Below are 20,274 nucleotides of genomic sequence, written 5' to 3'. Positions count from 1 at the left end.
TCAGGAAACCAAAAAACATAAAGTGTAGCATCCAGAATGCAAAGCAAGCAACAAACTTATTCTTGGTAAAGCCGATCCTTGATAGATTTCACATCTTTTTCCAAAGTCGTCATGCGGGTGTGTAAATCTTCGATGCTTCGGCCTTGAGCTTGAAGTAAGGAGATTATTTGGTGGAATTGACTTGAGGCATCGGATGAGCCTGAGGAAGACGCAGCTGGGGGGTCTTGAAGAAGCGGAGGAGCATGAGCAGCTGGAGCTTGAAGTCTAAGTTGTGCATTTGACTTCAGCACAGTTCCTTTTCCAAAGTAGCCTTCAGGAGCTTCCAGATGTTCATTTGCAGAAATCTTTGGCAAAGTGGCGTGCAAAATCTTTGTAATGAGTCCGCCATACGGTAATGCAATGGCGTGATCTTCATGGAGCTCGATCATGGTCAAAACCATATGAGTGCAGAGACAAAACTCAACACGTTTGATGATGCCATAAATCATCATTGCTCGTTCGATAGTTAAGTGACTATGTCGAGACATTGGCCAAATATTCTGCAATAAAATCCGAGTTAACAATCTCTCTGGAGCCCGAACATAGCCAATCGGAATTTTGTTCAGGTCTGCATCCCATACAAGCTGCTGACTTGGATTTAGAACTCCCATGATTTCAGCTTTTGTCGGTTGTGGATCATCATCCAGAAATGGGAGCGGCTTCTCATTTGTCAATGGAATTCCCGTAACTTCACTGATCAGTTCAGTAGTGATATTGAGAGTTTTCCCGGATACTTTGGTCTTGAATGACGGGGGACCAACTAAGTCAATGTCGTCGATGTTGTAGTAGAATTCCCGAACTAACCGAGTGTAGGCACTAACAGGAATGAACAAGGAGGTCCATTGATTTGCTTGGAAGATGTCATGAATGAATCGGAACGGTTCAACTCGAAGGTCATTTTGTTCTACTCCACGCTCGATCACAATTTTGCGAGTCAAAATCTTATCTTGTAGGGCAGATTTTTCTTCACGAGTGCGCTTTCTCCTGATTGTTGATTCTGAAATTGGATACACCATTTGCTGCAGTCATTTCAAAGAAAATAAACGAATATCTCAAATCATGGAAGAAATTTTCATGGAAAATGATTTTTGAGATGAAACATTTGATCCAAAGTAATCCCACAATCGAAAAAAATGTAACCTAAACAGATTTGAAATGTGGATTACATCAACCTTGTAATAGGCATTGAGCTATGTATTATCACAGTTGAGAAAAAAAAACATCATGTATATCTTGACACGTTGCAACCAACATCTAAAAACTGAATGTCTCGAAATAAAGCATGGTAATGAGCAAACATGGAACACAATTTCAAAACTGAGATATTTTATCAAACAAGGTATGGGCAAGAGAAATTATCCATGAACAATCCATGAATTTGATACACAGCATTCCTAGTGCTATGCCAATCAATATTGAAAGACAAGTAACAGTGAAGGAGATCAATGTGATTGAAAGAAATTGAAGCACACATGGATATTTGATTCTTGGAGGCATTTTATCAAACAGATGATAGGCATATAGATGTGAGCATGAACAAACACATGGCAGGAAGAAAAACCGAGTCCTAAATACATCATAGGTAATGTATTTGAGTACACTTATGTGAAAGAGATAGAACTATCAACTCTAAATAATCACAACAGCAATTCGGACGTTCAAATTCAAACCCAACTATATTCATCCCAAGTTTTGATTTGAGCACAAAAACTGTCAAAAAATAAAGGAGAAATAAGAACATACCGTGGATTGTTGGATGTTGATTATAGATAGAGGAAATGGACACACAGAGAAGCAAACGAACGAACACAAAAAAAAATTTAGAGAAAAACAATGGTTCGGCCGAGCAAGGAAGATGAACAATTGGAATGGAAGAGTTTTAAGGAACCGGCGATACAACCAAAGTTGTTTGCGTGTCCGGACATGTAAGCACAGTGTCCGGACCGCAACAATAAAACTAAGCTTAAAAACAAACAAAATAAGTAATTAATTAATTAATTAATTAATTAATTTTTTTTATTTTTATTTTTATTTTTTTTAAGAAAAACAGAGAGAGAACAAAACTGTAAACAAACAGAATTGTTTAGATATCTAGTAACCCATGAGTGTTCTTATGAAATCTTAACACTTCGGAGTGGTCAACAATATACACTTACATCATAAATGTACCATATGTACGACACAACCTTATTCTGTGAATTCGGTCAAGTAAGCAATTATCAGAGATCTCATGTGATGGTGTAGTGTGTGAATACTCCCATTAACTAAGATTTCATCAATGAAAGGTGAATCTAGGCAGACATTTTGTAAATGAAGACCAGCAGTCTAATGCAAACCACAGTAAAACCTTATAATGTTAGGACCTAGATTCCCTCATCCGATACACTCCCCCTGAGATTGATCATTTTCTTTTACCATGTCCTTTAGTAATCATCTATTTCCGCAATGATTTGATCACTGATTCTTTCTTTAGGGACAGACAGAAGCAAAATGAAATCATCTGAGCTTATTTTATGCCCTTTTTTTTTTTCTTTTTTTTTTTTTTTAAGAATGGTGGAATTTTTAGGAGCTAGGTTCAACTAACGAGTTGGTCAAGTGGCAAGATTCTACACTGCCTATCTTCCAAACAAAATGTTTGCTCCAAATTTCCAAACACATAGCAAAAATCTAAACCTAATGGGGGTAACAAGTGCACAATTTGGGACATGAGAAACAAACTGACTTTTACTCCTTTAACAGTCTTCAGAAAAACAAAGAATATCAGAAACATATGGAGCAATAGATGTAAATTGCAGAAATATTGACCCCACTCATATGTGAAAACTTCATTTGAGCACAAGACATGAGTAACTGAATATCTAACAATTAAAAAAAATGAAATAAAATAAAGGAAGTAAAGATAATAAAAGCAAAGCAGACAAAACAAAAAAAATTGCCCTAGAACAGCTATAGATAAGTATCAATATGTGCAATTTCTAGGCATGTTCTATGTATACAATCATGAGAGATCGCATACACCAATAGCATTCCTGAGATACTCAAACCTAGATCCATCTAGGGGTTTTGTAAACAGGTCAGCTAATTGGTGTTTAGTAGGCATAAATTCAAGAGATACCACCTGGGTCTCGACCAAGTCACGGATGAAATGATGACGAATGTCAATGTGTTTCGTGCGTGAATGTTGAACCGGATTCTTTGAGATGTTGATGGCACTCGTATTGTCACAGTAGACAATCATTTTTCCTTGATCAAATCCATAGTCGGCAAGAAGTTGCTTCATCCAGATGAGCTGTGTACAGCAGCTCCCAGCAGCTATATATTCGGCCTCAGCAGTAGAAAGAGAGATGGAGTTTTGTTTCTTACTCATCCAGGCGACCAGATTCGTTCCCACGTAAAAACATCCGCCTGATGTACTCTTTCGATCATCAGCATTTCCAGCCCAGTCAGCATCAGAATATCCTGCAAGTTCAAGATTTGTATTAGTAGAGAAATAAATTCCAAAATTGATTGTGCCATTTACATACCTGAGAATCCGTTTAACAGCTGTCAGATGAGATTCCTTTGGATTAGCTTGGAATCGAGCACATACACCCACACTGAAAGATATGTCTGGTCGACTAGCTGTAAGATAAAGGAGACAGCCTATCATGCTTCTGTATAAAGTTTGGTCAACGGATTTTCCAGCTACATCTGCACTCAGCTTAACACTCGTACTCATGGGTGTGCGAGCATGACTTTTTCCATCCAACCCAAATCTCTTCACAAGATCTTTGGCATACTTTGGTTGAGATACAAAAATGCCTTTGTTGGATTGTTGAACTTGAAAACCTAGAAAGTAGGTCAATTCACCAATCATACTCATTTCAAACTCTTGCTTCATTTCTGTAGAGAATTGATGAGCCTGTGAGTCAACTGTAGAGCCAAAGATAATGTCATCTACATAAATTTGGACAATGAGAAGGTGACTGCCTTTCCTACGAATGAACAATGTACGGTCAGCCTGTCCTCGGATGAACCCATGTGCAAGAAGATATGTTGTCAGACGTTCATACCAGGCTCTCGGAGCTTGTTTCAATCCATAAAGCGCCTTTTTCAACTTGTAAACATGATCCGGATAAGTTGGATCCTGAAACCCTTTTGGCTGAGCTACATATACTTCTTCTTGAAGAATGCCATTAAGAAAAGCACTCTTAACGTCCATCTGATACAATTTGATCTGAAGATGACATGAGATGCTCAACAAAATTCTGATAGATTCCAATCTGGCTACTGGTGCAAATGTCTCATCAAAATCCACTCCTTCAACCTGAGTGTATCCTTGAGCAACCAATCGAGCTTTGTTTCTTACCACTGTACCATGCTCGTCAGATTTATTCTTAAAGATCCATTTAGTGCCAATGATATTCTGATCTTTTGGTTTTGGAACCAATTTCCAGACATCATTCCTAACAAACTGATTGAGTTCTTCATGCATAGCTGACACCCAACTCTCATCTTCTAATGCCTCATTAACCTTCTTTGGTTCAAACTGAGAGAGATAACAAGAATAAGTGACTTGATTGACCACCCTGTTTCGCAGACGTAATCCTTCATTAACATTTCCCAGCAAATTTTCTCTAGGATGATTAAGTTTGACTCTGGAGGATGGTGCATGAGTGTTCAAGTGTGGAACTGGTGAAGGAGTCATGTCTTCAGTATCTGAAGGTATTGAAGTACGGACTGCTGAGCTGTTCGGACTAAGAGGTTCATGAGTTTTATCAGACATATCAACTTGCTCCCCCTCAACCTGAGGCTCTTCTTCTGCAAAAAGCTCTTTGGTAGTTTCATCATCGATGACAACATTTACTGATTCCATTACTGTCTTGGTTCTTTTGTTATACACACGACTGGCTCGACTTGTATTAGAGTATCCAAGAAAAATTCCTTCGTCACTCTTCGCATCAAACTTCCCCAAGTTTTCTCTATCACGAAGAATGTAACATGTACTTCCAAACACCCTAAAATATTTGACAGTGGGTTTCTTTCCTCGCCATAGCTCATATGGTGTCTTGGTAGTAGTAGGTCTGAGAAAAACTCGATTAACAATATGGCATGCTGTATGGATTGCTTCTCCCCAAAAATGTTGTGCCAAATCCTTAGCATGTATCATAACTCTTGCCATTTCTTGTATGACTCGATTTTTCCGTTCAACTACTCCATTTTGTTGAGGAGTTATGGGAGATGAGAATTCTTGTTTGATACCTTGCTGAGCACAATAATCTTCAAAACTTGAATTCTCGAATTCTCTGCCATGATCGCTTCGGATCCGCTTGATGAGACAGTCTTGTTCATTTTGGATTTTCTGAAACAAGATCTGAGCTTGTGCAAAGGCTTCAGATTTTTCTCTTAACAGAACGACCCATGTGTATCGAGAGAAGTCATCAACGATCACCATAATGTATTTCTTGCCTCCCAAACTAGCTGTCCGTGTAGGGCCCATGAGATCCATGTGAAGAAGCTCTAAGTTTCGAGAGGTAACAATACCTGAGATCTTTTTGTGAGGAGTTCTAGTTTGTTTCCCCAATTGGCATGGGCCACATTTTCCTTTATCTACCTGATGAATCTTTGGTAGATCAGCTATGGCTTCTGTCTTAGAAATTCTGACCAGATCATGAAAATTTAGATGCCCCAATCGTTGATGCCACAATTCTCCAGTGTCCAGGGTTGCCTTATTGCAATTTATTTGAGAATTTGAGGAGAGACAATAGCAATTGTCAGCAGTGCGCTTTCCTCCCATCAACCATTTTCCTTGAGAGTCAAATATGCTGCATTCTTTCTTGGAAAACTGGACCACTAAATCATAATCACAAAATTGACTGATGCTCAATAAATTTGCCCGGAGACCTTCAACATACAGTACTTCTTGTGGAGTAGGGGCACCGGTAATTTCCACAATTCCTTGACCAATCACCTTCGATTTGCTGCCATCTCCATAAGTGATGCTTCCACCTCCTTTGCCTTCTTTAAGCTCTTTGAATAGTGACTTATCACCTGTCATATGTTTTGAACAACCACTATCCAGAAACCACAAACACGAGTTAAGCACACTTAAGGCAGTATGAGCAACAAGACATAGATGATCCTTCTTTTTAACCCAGACTTGTTCCTTTTGAGGAGGAACTTGCACATTTTTGTCAATTAAATTAGACATATCTTTTATATCAACAGAATTTGACAAAACAGCTAACTTTTCACTAATAAGTTTCACTTGAGCAGTTAAAACTTTTAGTTGATTTCCAATTCCAGGTTCATCTATTCTAGGGAAATTCTTCTGAGACCATGGTTGTTGAGCCCTAATTTGAAAACAGTTTGGTCGAGTATGACCTTTGACACCACAGTGAAAACAAGTAGGAATGAAGTTAGTCCTTACCGGAACTTTGAATTTCAATTTATTCTTCTTGGTCACATCTTCTGAACTTTCTTGAGGTAAGCAAGAATTCTCAATTTCCACATTTTTCATTTTAGGTTTCACAAACATGATTTTTGAAGTGGTTGCAACATTTGAAGAAGATGCATTAACATGTTTATTAAAACCCAATCCAGTCCTATCATGTGAATGTTTCTGATTTCCTAACATTTGATTCAATTTATCACTCGAAAACTTCTTTAAATGATCATTCGAATCATTCAAGTTCTTTTCCAGAGATTTCACTTTAGCAATCAGCATGAGATTTTCAGAAGTCAAAGTGTTTCGAATAGCTAAACATTCATCCATAGATTTCATTAATCTTTCTTTCTCAAGTTCAGCTTCTTTCAGATTTTTCAGATTTTTCCTATTCAGCTTGTTCAATTTATCACATTCTACAAACAAGTTATTATAAGCAGTTTGTAAATCCACCTCATCATCAGATTCAATTTCAGATTCATTTATCATGTGAGGTGAGTTAACAGTCTCATAATAATTATCATAAGAAGCAGTAAAAGCTAAATAATTCACTCCTCCTTCAACATCTTCTTCGGATTTTTCATCATCTGATTCATCACTCTGAGTGACATTGAAAGCTTTACCTTTGGATTTTTTTAGATTAGCACATTCAATTCGAATATGACCCCTACCCCCACATTCATGACATTTTCGTCCACTAGTGAACTTATCTTTCTGATCATTCTCTAAGTTCTCACGTGGATTATTTCTAAACTCACCTTTCGGTTTCACAAGAGTTTTTGAGTCACGATTTTTAAACCTTCCATTCACGGGTCTAAAAAATTTTCTAAATTTTTTAGCAAACAGGGCAAATCCTTCATCATCCCCAGAATCCTCATCAGACGACCCACAAGAATTGACTTTAACATTTTTTGCTTTAAGAGCAATGTTTTTTGTTTTCTTGAGTTTGGGTAGAATTAGTTCAAAAGTCTGAAGGGAACCTACAAGTTCTTCTACTCTCATAGTATCTAAGTCCTTGCTCTGTTGTATAGCAGCAATTTGGGGAATAAACCTCTCAGGCAAAGATCTTAAGATTTTTTCACCACTTTAGCATCATCCATTTTCTTTCCCAAATTAATGGTAGAGTTTCTAATGGCACTAAGCTTTGAATAGAATTCATCAAAAGTTTCATCTTCCTGCATTCTAATCTCCTCAAACTGAGAAACCAACATTTGAATTTTTGAAGTTCTAACAACTTTGGTTCCTTCATGTGTGATTTCTAACGTTTCCCAAGCTTCCTTAGCTATTTCACATCTAGAAATCCTAGAAAATTCTTCATTTGAAACAGAGATGTAAATAGCATTTATAGCTTTGTCATTCGCAGTAGCACAATTTTTTTCTTCCGTTGTCCATTCAGCAATTGTTTTGTCTGGACGTGTCCATCCAGATTCAACAATATGCCAAACATTAATGGATTTAAAATAAGCTCTCATACGAATTTTCCAAAGCGTATAATTTGTTCCGTCAAGGAGTTTTACAAAAATTATCCAAAAAACAGATCTAACTTAGCAGTTAAAAATCAACCAAATACTGAAAGGAAATTTGCAATCAAGAACACAGAAATTTGGTTACGAAGAGGAAACCATTTAGAGAACTCTCTAAATGTAAAACCTCTCCGGGGCAGCCAAACCCAGGAAATCAATTCACTAAAATAGAAGAATAAGGAATACAAGAAGAATAACAAAACCTTTGACTCTTCCTTGCACACGACAAGTGACCCACTTGACTTCTACCTCAGTAGCCCTTTCCAGAACATCTGGCACGATTCTTCTGAAAGATTTCCTTTCACCGGAACTCCGATTGGCTTCACGTATTTTCTCTTCAAAAATAATCTAGAACAAATTCTCTCTCTCTAAGCACCCTGATTTTTCTCAATAAAATACGTAGGTTACAATAGCAAACTCACGTAGCTTAAATAGAAAAATACCCAATAAAATACTGCCGTGTCCGGACATGGTGGATCTGAGGTCCGGACATGGCTAGGTTTACTTATTCGTAACCTAGTGATGTCCGGACCTCCAATTGGTGTGTTCGGACATCTCAATACAAATGCGTTCTCTGGAACTGATGTCCGGACCCAACTTCTGGAGGTCCGGACATCTCCTTCAATCTTCACTTTCTGGATATCAGGTCCGGACACAGAGTCTGGAGGTCCGGACCTGCCTCATTATACTTAGCTTCTGGAAATCAGGTCCGGACACAGAGTCTGGAGGTCCGGACCTGCTCTTCAAAAATTCCCTTGCTGGTTTTTGTGTCCGGACCCGTTTTCTGTAGGTCCGGACATGCCTCTAGAATTTTCTTCCTGACACATTTTGAGGTGATAATTTTCACCAACATACATGCAATACCGAATGTGCCAAACCTAAACTAACAAAACCAACTAAGAAAACTTCCTTCAACCACCAACAGACCAAGAATAAAGACACTGAAGTGAGGCCTTTATAAAATAGACGTTACTCGAACCGAGTTATCAGCTGATCGAGTCACGAAAATGGGCAAAGTAGGATGCCAATCAACAGTTGTTATAGCAGCACTATGTGGAAGAGTTCTCAACCCATTTCTATGACCACGAACCTGATGAGTCAATACAACAATAACTACGATTAGAACAGGAGCACCACCTGTATCTACATTAACCTGACAGGCAGGGATTTTCCTGCCAGGGATGTTCCAGACCACCAAAATGACCGGCACGGCTTCTAGTCTACTTTTGTAACTCTAGTAAACAAATGGATCTAGACGAATATATTAGCAAGTGGTTTCTTGAGGGGAAAACCACTCCAACTATGTCTGCACCAGTCTGTGAGTGTACACGCAAGCGCGTGCGTCTACACATGCATGAGAGAGAGAGAGAGGGGCATGGTGGGGAAGAGATAAACCTGATATATGGGTGCTCTTACTGAACCAGATGTCACCAATAGTCTCCTCCCGTTAGCATTTAAAGCCATTTCATGTCTGCAAATTTTTGAGCTCTCAGGATCACAAAACCTACAGAATTGAAAACTCATGTTATATATCAAGCTTCATTCTATAAACTCTAATGACCTAGAGAGAGAGAGAGAGAGAGAGAGAGAGCAATAAATAGGAGAAAAACATAAAAGGGAAAATGATAGTGGTATAGGAAGACATCAAAGAAGCCCTATGGTATAAGAATACATCATCAGTCGACAATCCTTCAATTTGACATATAGGTGGTATAACAATCCCCAGTCCTACAACACACTGGTTATGACATCATTTTGCACATAGAAAGCAATTAATCAATCTCACTTTTTTGCAAGAACTATGATAACAGTTGAATGTTGGAATTTAGTCAGTCCAGGGAGTTTTAACCAATATATTCACTGTTAAAAAAGTAATGCCAACCAATGCATTTACCTACTACAGTTTCTTGACCAAAGGACGTGACCTTGATTTTGCAAGCTCCATTCGAAAATCTAACACCACAAAACTAATTCCGTGAGGTTTACACTTAATATAAGGTAGCAAAAACATCTAATTACATTAAGTTTCAAAGAAAAAAATAAAGGAGCATTATTTTCAAAACTCTCACTAAATTTTACATCAAAATCAATATATACTTGCCTTTCCATCTGAACCCAAGCTAAAAATGCTTGTCTCATCAGGCCCAAAAAGAATAGAGTTTATAGCAGAATCATGTGCAGGCCACCCAGTAATTTGCAAACCAGCAGCCATGTCTTTCGCTAGTTAAGGGATTTCACATATCTATATGGCTGTGTCAGTGTAGGCGCCCTCAGCTGTGCATAACTGGAACCCTTTCCTTTTCCCCAAATGACAACGGTACTGTTCTAGCCAAGGGACAAAGTAAACCTCCAAAATTGCATTCAGAAGGGCCACTTCAGCAGAAAAGGAATTTTTGAACAAGTATGTGCAACAACATATGTTAACCATTACAATGTAGACCACGATACCAGGTCCTAACATAGTTAAAAGGAAAAGGATACCAAACATGTGAATCATTCCATCGGTTGCAGAAGCTGCTAAAATCTTCCCATTGTGATTGAAGCATAGGGAAGTAATTGCAGGTGGATCTTTACCAAGTGGAAGGACTGTCTTCATGAAAGGCAAAGATCATTACGGGATAAAATAAAAACTAGCAACTGCATGCAAATATGAGGTACTAAGATGAATCAGCAGATACCACAGCCTTCCACATTTTCATGTTCCATACGGTTAACGAAGCAAACCCCAATTTGTCAATATAACTTGAGCCGTGCCTAGAAAGAAAATGAATCCATATTAGTCTCTTGCACCCATAGAAAGAAGCACAAATTCATTTTATACATATGGAAGACATTGAAAAGAATAACAAATCCTAGGTCAATCTTCTGAACATTACATATGACAGGGATCAATGTCCTCAAGAAACACCCTAACTATGTAAGAATAGTTTAAACCAAAACTAAAGTCATTTCAACAACACAATGCAAGCATCATACTTCAGTCTAATATAAGTTTAAAAGAGAGGACAAATATCTGGAATTTCACTTCTATATGGAATCTTAATATTATTAGCAGAACATACCCTCTGGATGCTGCCGCAGAAACAAAAATTGGCTCTACAGGGCTGCACTTCAGATCCAAGACACTGCAGCACCACAGAAATGTAAGAGCAAGCACCAATGAAGAAGAGAAACACAGGCATAATATATGTAGGAGGAACCTCGGAAATGCTTCAGTTGTGCTCAGATCACAGACAACCCTCTTTGCATCAACATTCCATGCTTTAATGCCTCCATCAGCAGTGCCTATGAGAAGCTTTTGTCAAAACGAACCACAAAACTTAAAAGTATGTATATCCAATCTCATTTAATCACCACCATTCCCATATCAAACCATACATGAATTTACTCTAAAAGGTTTACATACCAAGCGGTCAGACTTAGACTCCCAGTCAAGTGACATGATCTCTGCCCCACAATAAATTGTTGCATTTCTTGATGCTGGAGTTGAAGAGTCATACGTCCATATCCTTTGTTAAAATGAATGGAGAATGATTAGGGAGTAATTTTGAAATCAGCACATAATTAAGAAGTTAAACAGGGGGGGATCCCCGGAGCCCTCTATAGCATGCTCAACAACCTAGGCAGGATGGTTCTACAGGTTTTTTCTTTTGTCTCCTCTTTTTCTTACTTTCTTTCTTCAAACCGGCTCCTCTGAGTCCATTCCCGCACGTAGGCATTTGAATGTACACAACTGATAGGGGACTAGGAGTCATCACCACGCTTACAGTTAATCTCTTTCTGTCGCCTAATTCCAGAAAAAAGTACCTTACTGTGCCATCCAGAGAAGCACTGGCTATATTGTTCCCAGATGCAGAAAAGCGGCATCGGCTGATTGGACTTGTGTGGCCCAAAAATGTCTCCTGAAACCATGGTATTCTGAAATTTAGTGATATTCCTTTTTTTTTTTTGTTGATAAGTAAAAAAATTTAGTGATATTCCAGTAAAAATAAACTAGAAAATTCCAGGTAAGGAATTAAATGTGTATCTAGAAGGCAAAACATGCTGACGTGAAATGATTTAACTGTAGGGAGTAAAAGTTCATATTTTTTTATATCTCGATTTCTAGAAGCTTTTACCTGAAAGTCTACTTTAACTTCAGGAAATTCATCTTCTACGTGACCTTCCCTGCCATTTTCTGCCAAAACAAATTTACTAATTACTTAAACAGCACGGAATTCATAAATATAGTCACAACCAATTGACCAATTGAAATAACAAACAGAAAATCAGAAACTAGTTTAAAAATACGACCTGCAAAAGTGTACAGTTGAAAAATTAAGTCGACTGTTTCCTCATATCAAAACAAACACTATTTCCTATTATATATGGCCTCTGTAACAAGTTCAGTCAACTCTATAAATCTTCCTGGAGATTACATCTACATTAATTCATATTTTTATTTTTCAACACAAAAACACATTTACATACATTGCCACATCTTGCCACTATTATCACCACACTCTCTAGATATTATAGGTCAGACAATGGGTCTGCTTTTAATTTTTCAACACAAAAACACATGTAATTAAGAATTAAATATTGACTAGCTTCTACACTTTTCTTCAAATTCACAAATTTCTGATATGATCTGTCCTTATTTTCCACTGATGAACTACTAGATTGTTTTAAATTTACAGGTTTCTGACATCATTTGTCATATCATTTCACTAATGCACTTCAATATCTTCTTCTTTGGCACACCTATCTTATAAACATGGCACTTCTTGGAATCCCAACATGTCACGCATAATGAATGTCAATGGTATTATCATTTTCATACAAAACATCCATGGCTTGTTTACCATCTTCAATTTATGGAACAGTAATTGTACAGAAAAGCAATATAACAGAACAGGTGCCATCTTGCCAAATTTGACTAGTGTCTCCTGTTCCACCATCTTCCACATTAATTAGACCTTTAGATTGGACTAGCTAATACTAGGTATAGCTAGTTATTTGTTTGATAACACTCTATTTCTGAGAATAGTCTATTCTCATGGGACTACTAATCCCATACACACAGAGTTAGCTAGCTAAGCCACTAAAGGGGTAAATGGTACTGGCTGAACAACATTTTCATTCATAAAACTAATTCAAGCCCAGAGTTAGAGATTAGCACAGCCTTCCCAACTTGTCGTATTAACCAAAGCCCACTTTGTGGCCCATCAAGCCCTTACAGCAAAGGATCCTTTCGAAAAAAAAATGCCAAAATTTGTGTAGAAGGACTTATTTAGAATTTGCGAATGAAAGAAATGGGCCTCTAAGAATCGCTTAAGATTTATATCATAAGAGGTTGAGTGGTCTATATATATATATACTACAAGAAACTGACTCATCAGGGGCGACTTATTAGGGGCGACTATAAAGTCGCCCCTAATACTCAACTATTAGGGGCAACTTTTAAAAGTCGCCCCTAATAGTTACTTATTAGCGTCCACATAAAAGTGGACGCTAATAATGGGTCGAAAGGGTGACTATTAGCGTCCACTTTACAGTGGACGCTAATAAGTCGACCCTAATATACACGCGGGAATTATTAAAGGGGCGCGAAAAATTTAAGGGGCCAAAAAAAAACTTTTAGCGTCCAAATTAGTCGACCCTGATAGTACACCAATAGCGTCCACTTAAGTGGACGCTAAAAGCTAAAAATTAAAAAATAAAATAAAATAAAATTAAAAAAAAAAAAAGATCAATAGGGTCGACTCTCAAAGTCGACCCTAATACTGAAGTAGTCCACCCTAAAGGGTACGTAGAAAAAATTAAAAAAAAATTAAAAATTAAAATTGATGAGCAATAGCGTCCACTTTTAGTGGACGCTAAAGACCCATCATTAGGGTCGACTTTCAAAGTCGACCCTAATGCATAACTATTAGGGGCGACTTTATCGCCCCTAAAGAGTAGGTAAAAAAAACTTAAAAAAAAATAAAAAAATAAATTGATGACCAATAGCGTCCACTAAAAGTGGACGCTAAAGACCCATCATTAGGGTCGACTTTGAAAGTCGACCCTAATGCTTAACTATTAGGGGCGACTTTATCGCCCTTAAAGAGTAGGTAAAAAAAATAAATAAATAAATTGATGACCAATAGCGTCCACTAAAAGTGGACGCTAAGGTCGACTTTGAAAGTCGACCCTAATGCTTAACTATTAGGGGCGACTTTATCGCCCCTAAAGAGTAGGTAAAAAAAATTTAAAAAAAATAAATAAATAAATTGATGACCAATAGCGTCCACTTTTAGTGGACGCTAAAGACCCATCATTAGGGTCGACTTTTAAAGTCGACCCTAATGCTTAACTATTAGGGGCGACTTTATCGCCCCTAAAGAGTAGGTAAAAAAAATTAAAAAATAAATAAATAAATAAATTGATGACCAATAGCGTCCACTAAAAGTGGACGCTAAAGACCCATCATTAGGGTCGACTTTTAAAGTCGACCCTAATGCTTAACTATTAGGGGCGACTTTATCGCCCCTAAAGAGTTGGTAAAAAAAATTAAAAAAAAAAATAAAAAAATAAATTGATGACCAATAGCGTCCACTAAAAGTGGACGCTAAAGACCCATCATTAGGGTCGACTTTTAAAGTCGACCCTAATGCTTAACTATTAGGGGCGACTTTATCGCCCCTAAAGAGTACATAGAAAAATTAAAAATATAAATAAAAAAATAAAATTGATGACCAATAGCGTCCACTAAAAGTGGACGCTAAAGACCCATTATTAGGGTCGACTTTGAAAGTCGACCCTAATGCTTAACTATTAGGGGCGACTTTATCGCCCCTAAAGAGTACATAGAAAAATTAAAAATAAAAAATAAAAAAATAAAATTGATGACCAATAGCGTCCACTAAAAGTGGACGCTAAAGACCCATTATTAGGGTCGACTTTGAAAGTCGACCCTAAAGAGTACATAGAAAAATAAAATTAAAAAATAAAAAGCAAAGTAAACTAAGAAATAGTTTAAAAAATTGTTTACAAAATGGTTTAAAAAAATGACCAAAATGAATATTAAGAACCTCAAGGTTAAAAAAATGGTTAAAAAATAGAATAATTTTTTTTGTTATTACATATGTGTAATTAAAATTTATAACATAGATGGACTCTTTTTTTTTTTTTTTTTTGAAAAGTAATGTATAACATAGATTGACTTATAACATACATTGAAACTAAGTCTCTAGATATTTAATTATTGTATTAATATGTATTTGTATATTTATATCATATTATATATGTATAATTTTTTATTATATAATCACATGATTTAATAATCAGTTGATCATGTCATATAATCATATAAATTATAGTGATAATACATTATACTTAAATATTATGAGACTTAATTCATGAAGAATAGGACAAAGCTTTCTTAAAAAGAAAAAAAAACAAACATTATTAGATCATGTCCATATATGTGTATTATCATTCTAATTACACTAGATCATACTTAATTAACTAATTAAGTATGATCTAATGTAATTAGAATGATAATACATATCATCATATCATTGTTTTTTGAAAATAGTTAACTTACTTAGTAATACTAAGTTAGTATATATTAACGAACAAGTATGTATAATATATATATATTAAGTAACATATAATTTGTTTTTGTCAAAATAACCTATAGTAAATTATACTAGGTTAGTAATTTAATATATTAACTTAGTTAATATGTTAGCTTATTAAGTAACTAGTTATTAAGTCTCTGGGTACTTAATTGTTGTATTTGTATGAGTTTGTATACTTCTGACTTATGTCATATTATATATGTATATTTTGTTATTATATAATCATATGATTTAATCATCAATTGATCATTTTATATAATCATATAAATTATAATAGTAGACCATATGATGTAACATCTAACTTATAATGATATCTACAACATAATACTCTAAACATAACAACATCATATATCTCTAAACAAACACATTGTTGATTCTAATATTAATCACTTAATTTGTGATATATATGATCATATGGTATAATATTTTACATTTTTTTTTTCTTTCTAATTACAATTCAAATAATCTTTAGATCATGTGATCTACCACTTAACTTAATAGTAATACTAAGTTAGTATATAGTAACTAACAAGTATGTATATTATATATTCATAGAAATATTAAGTAACATATAATTTTTTTGTTTGTCAAAATAACCTATAGTTAATTATAGTAAGTTAGTAATTTAATATCTATTAACTTAGTTAATATGTTAGTTTATTAACTAACTAGTTACTAGTTAGTATGTCAATGCTAATATATAACACACACATGTATAATAAAATAAGTAATATACATAGAAGTATTGAGTAACATTTACTTAATTATATTTACTTAATATATATTAATTAACTAAATAATATGTTAATTTATGAACTAACTAGTTAGTATGTCAACTAATACATACACATAAATATTAAATTATTCATATAACATATACTATTTATATATATATATATATATATATGAACGAGTTAACGAGTCGGTTCGAGTCTTAAACGAGTCAAGCGAGCCGTGTATCACTAATTAATCGCGCGGGTTTCAACAGTAACGAGCGGGCTTGTACCGTGTCGAGCTCGAGTTCAGATCGAGCTTAATCGAGCGGGTATCAAGCGAGCTGTCGAATTGTATTACTTCACTTACGCCCCTAGGTTCAATTGAACATCTAAAAATGATAAAATGTCTTTTATACCCTCAAAACTTTTATAAAATTATAAATTTTCTCTTAATCATCAATATATATATACATATATATATATATATATATATATATATATATATAAGGAATTAATTGAGGAAAGTGGTAGAACCACCCTGTTTTAGGGAAAATTTTTGCCGGGATTATTTCGCGCTAGATATTTCGCACGAAACTTGTGTTTCCCTCGCTAACCGCCCTCATCACTCTCACTCTCGATCTCACTCCCTCAAAAACACCCCCTCTCACTCGATCTCTCTCCTGCTGCTCACCTCTCTCTCACTTCGGCGCCCAGTGACCCGCACGGTTAAGAGACATGGAGCTGCAACTTTTCGCACGCTCTCAAGGTGTTTGATGGATGGGATGCTTGAATGAAACTTGGCTACTTGGCTTCGTTAAACGCAGAGTTCCTGGGGTTTTCACAAACCTGCATCTATGTCAGAGCTTTTATGGTTCTTCGGGGTAGCAGCCTGCGTAAAGCTCCTCCTCATCCCATCCTCCTCATCGACACCCAAATCGTTCATCTCCAAGAGGGCCTCAACTATAGCTCCGACACTGTGGTTTTGTTCCAAAGAATCACTGTGATCTTGTCTGATTTGTGCTTGTTATATGAGGTTTATAGATTGACCAAGGATTTGGATTCAAGGAGGCGAATTTCGATCTGGGTATTGATCATTTGGTCCCCGATGCTTGTGATTGTGGACCATATGCATTTCCAGTACAATGGGTTTCTGTTGGGGCTCTTGCTGATGTCGCTTTCATATTTGGAGGAAGGGAGAGACTTGATGGGTGGATTTATGGATTCTCTACCTGTTTTGTTCTTGCAATCAGGAAGTATATAACTACAAGATAGCAGCTCGTCCGGAAAGGCGCCGGCAATTTGAAAAAGAGCTCACTTCTCAAATGGAGGTTGCTTTAAGTATCTTGACAGCTTGTTTGAGTATTAATGAACTCAAGGAGCAGGTGGGAGCTTTTACCTTGTCAGAAACTTTTTAATTATTTAGTCTATGTTGGTATTTGGGACATAATAGATGCCGGATTTTTATTTTTTACTAAGTGGCTTTGGATCATTTCAATGTAATTGATTGTCAGGTTCTTGAGGCATTTGCATCTTGGCTTCGACTGAAGCATGGGTATGCATTTCCTTTTCTTTGAATCTTGTACATACTTATATTTAAGAGTTTGTTACAAACATTTTGTTTCTTATACAGAGAGGGGAGTACTTTTTGCAAGTTATGTAGTCTGGTAAATATCAATCAGTGGCTCATACCCCTCAAATCTAAAGGAGGTTTTGGCCTGAAATATTTTGTTATTCTTTCATTATAACTGGTGCATGGGTGGATACAATTACGTTATAAGATTTTCCCAAGAGTTGTGGTTTGCAATTATTGGAGCTCTGGGGTGGTTTTACAAATTCAGATCCTCCACCTAGGAAAGCATAGCTAAATTGACTGCATTTTCAGGAAAGTGTAGTGTTTAATAGACTGGAGTCTATTTAAAGGTGTGATAGACAAGAGAAAAGTTTCTTTCATTTCATACAAGTGCTTTCCTCAAACAACTTCAGACCGCTGCTCCATTGTAGTTGATATAATTTTTGAAGTGGGACCCAGTCCCCTTGTAGTTGATTGGAAGTTTCCTTATCCTTTGGGTCTTCTGATATTGGCTTTGTAAGAGAGCTTAATCATTACTTTACAAAGAGATGTGGTGGGTTGGAGAGTTGGACTGTGGATTATGTATTAAGTGATAGAAAAAAGCATAGAGTTTGGGATTTTGTGGCTTTTACTGATTGGAAATTGGATGGGGAATTGAGTAGTTGGGGTCTTGTCTTCAAGTTAATTTTTCAATTTCTTGTTAGAGAATGTAAGGGGGTGTACTTAGGGCCGTCTTACGCTCTTAATGAATCTCGATTACTTATAAAAAAAAAAATGTAAGAGAATTGTGAGTGCCAAGGGTAGACTTGAGAAGACAGCTAAAGGAAATGGGTTGATGGTGAGCATGGACTGATAATCATAAAAATTTCTTTTTGCCTTCTTGAAATAGTTGGGCAAAAGGCTTTGTTGATTTGAGTCCAATAGATACATATGTTATGTATATTTATGCATTTATATATGTTGCACACTTGCATTTGTGTATCATGATATTAAGCATCATTTACCTTACTAGACTAAGAATGCCTCTGCATGGCAAATAGAGATGTCCTTGGTGTGCCATTCATATGTAGCTTGTGAATTTTCCTGAGCTTGTAGATGACATGTCAAGTAATCTTGTGTTGGTTTCAGGATCCCTGGGTCTGTGCTTGCTTCTCAACCCTTGGTGCACACAGCTCTTTCAAGCTTGAATGCTGAGTTTATTTCGGAGGCATCTGTAAATGGTATAATAGTTGGGAAAAGCCAATATTTTCGTGAACTGTATTTGAAAAGTTCCTTTATTGTTTTGGATTTATAACTTAAAATAGTTTATCTCTTTAATATCGATTAGATTGTTTTCATTATCCCCTTTCTTTTTTGCAGTCATCTCTGAATTAATACATTACTCAGCAAGAGGAAGCTCTGGTGGTGTTGCTGTACAGATGCCTTTGATTCATGTAATTGTGCCTCAAGTTATGAGTCTAAAGGCACATCTTAAAGATTCTTCAAAGGTATTGCATTTATGGGGTTGTAGATGTTTTCTTTTTCTTGGCCTGTATAATAAGCTTCTAATAGTGTGTATTTTAAGAACGATGTTACTGAGTCAATAGCATCAAGTAAATAGTTTCCCATTAAAGGGTTTTTTTTTTTTTTTCAAATTAATCGAAATTTTATTAAAAGCGAAAGGCGCAATCCAAGTACATAAGAAGTATACAAGAGAATCATCTAATCAGAGCAAGAAAAAAGATAAAGAAAATCATGATATCTAGTAATACAAAGACAATCATAGGCAGTTTTCCATTGGTATAGGATTTTGAAGAAGACCTTTAGATCCACCACCGTTCTCTCTCAATCATCAAAGCTACAATCATTTCTTTCTCTCTAGATATACCACATCAAGGAAGACAGGATTATCTTTCATACTGCTACATTTTGAGAAGAACCAGTTTGCCCTCTCCAACATGCAAAGAGATCCACTCCTCTCCACGACATGACCCACTGTAATCCATAGAGGTCAAAAATAGGACTCCGTAAGGCATAAGCAATCTCGCAGTGGAGTAGAAGGTGTCCTACTAATTCCTTACTCTTCCTGCACATGCAACTAACCTACTACTATTAAATGTCATTTCCTTAAGTCGTCCATAGTGAGGATCTTCCCTAAAGTGGCCGACCAAGCAAAGAATGCATGTCACTGTTTTCTATTTCTCTAGGTTGTGTTAGTGTGAAATGGCTGCTGGAGACCATGGAAGCTCTGCTTCTAGTAGAGGGGTCAATGGAATTCTATAGATCATCCAGGGTGGGGCTGCCAACTTGAGGATTGACGATGTCTAGACTCTAGAAGGGGCTTCGGGTGGGATTCCGCTTTTATGGGATACAAGGGTGGTGGAAAAAGTGGAGTGTGTGCGGAGTTTACCATTGC

The 20,274-nt window shown here is 36.4% G+C and overlaps 2 protein-coding genes across 2 annotated transcripts; one reads left to right on the top strand and one right to left on the bottom strand.

Moving 5' to 3' along the window:
* Positions 1 to 8,941: 8,941 nt before the first annotated feature.
* On the bottom strand, positions 8,942 to 17,252 carry LOC132169804 (uncharacterized). Its single transcript, XM_059580768.1, has 12 exons — positions 17,156 to 17,252; positions 12,105 to 12,187; positions 11,794 to 11,888; positions 11,393 to 11,495; positions 11,187 to 11,281; positions 11,049 to 11,111; positions 10,665 to 10,740; positions 10,468 to 10,576; positions 10,088 to 10,200; positions 9,881 to 9,939; positions 9,382 to 9,490; positions 8,942 to 9,076 (listed from the first exon to the last, which is right to left on the bottom strand). Exons 1-12 carry the CDS (start codon positions 17,250 to 17,252, stop codon positions 8,942 to 8,944), a joined length of 1,137 nt encoding a protein of 378 aa, XP_059436751.1.
* Positions 17,253 to 17,608: 356 nt separating this feature from the next.
* On the top strand, positions 17,609 to 19,478 carry LOC132171901 (transportin MOS14-like). The gene is made up of 4 exons (XM_059583312.1): positions 17,609 to 17,691; positions 17,821 to 17,861; positions 19,008 to 19,099; positions 19,239 to 19,478. The coding sequence occupies exons 1-4, from the start codon at positions 17,632 to 17,634 to the stop codon at positions 19,463 to 19,465; spliced, it is 420 nt and encodes a 139-aa protein (XP_059439295.1). The 5' UTR covers positions 17,609 to 17,631; the 3' UTR covers positions 19,466 to 19,478.
* The last annotated feature ends 796 nt before the right edge of the window (positions 19,479 to 20,274 follow it).

Source organism: Corylus avellana, chromosome ca2 (genome assembly GCF_901000735.1).
Source record: "Corylus avellana chromosome ca2, CavTom2PMs-1.0".
Taxonomy (NCBI): Eukaryota; Viridiplantae; Streptophyta; class Magnoliopsida; order Fagales; family Betulaceae; genus Corylus; species Corylus avellana.
Note: the sequence above shows the minus strand (reverse complement) of the source record. Positions and strands in the feature narration are given on the sequence as shown.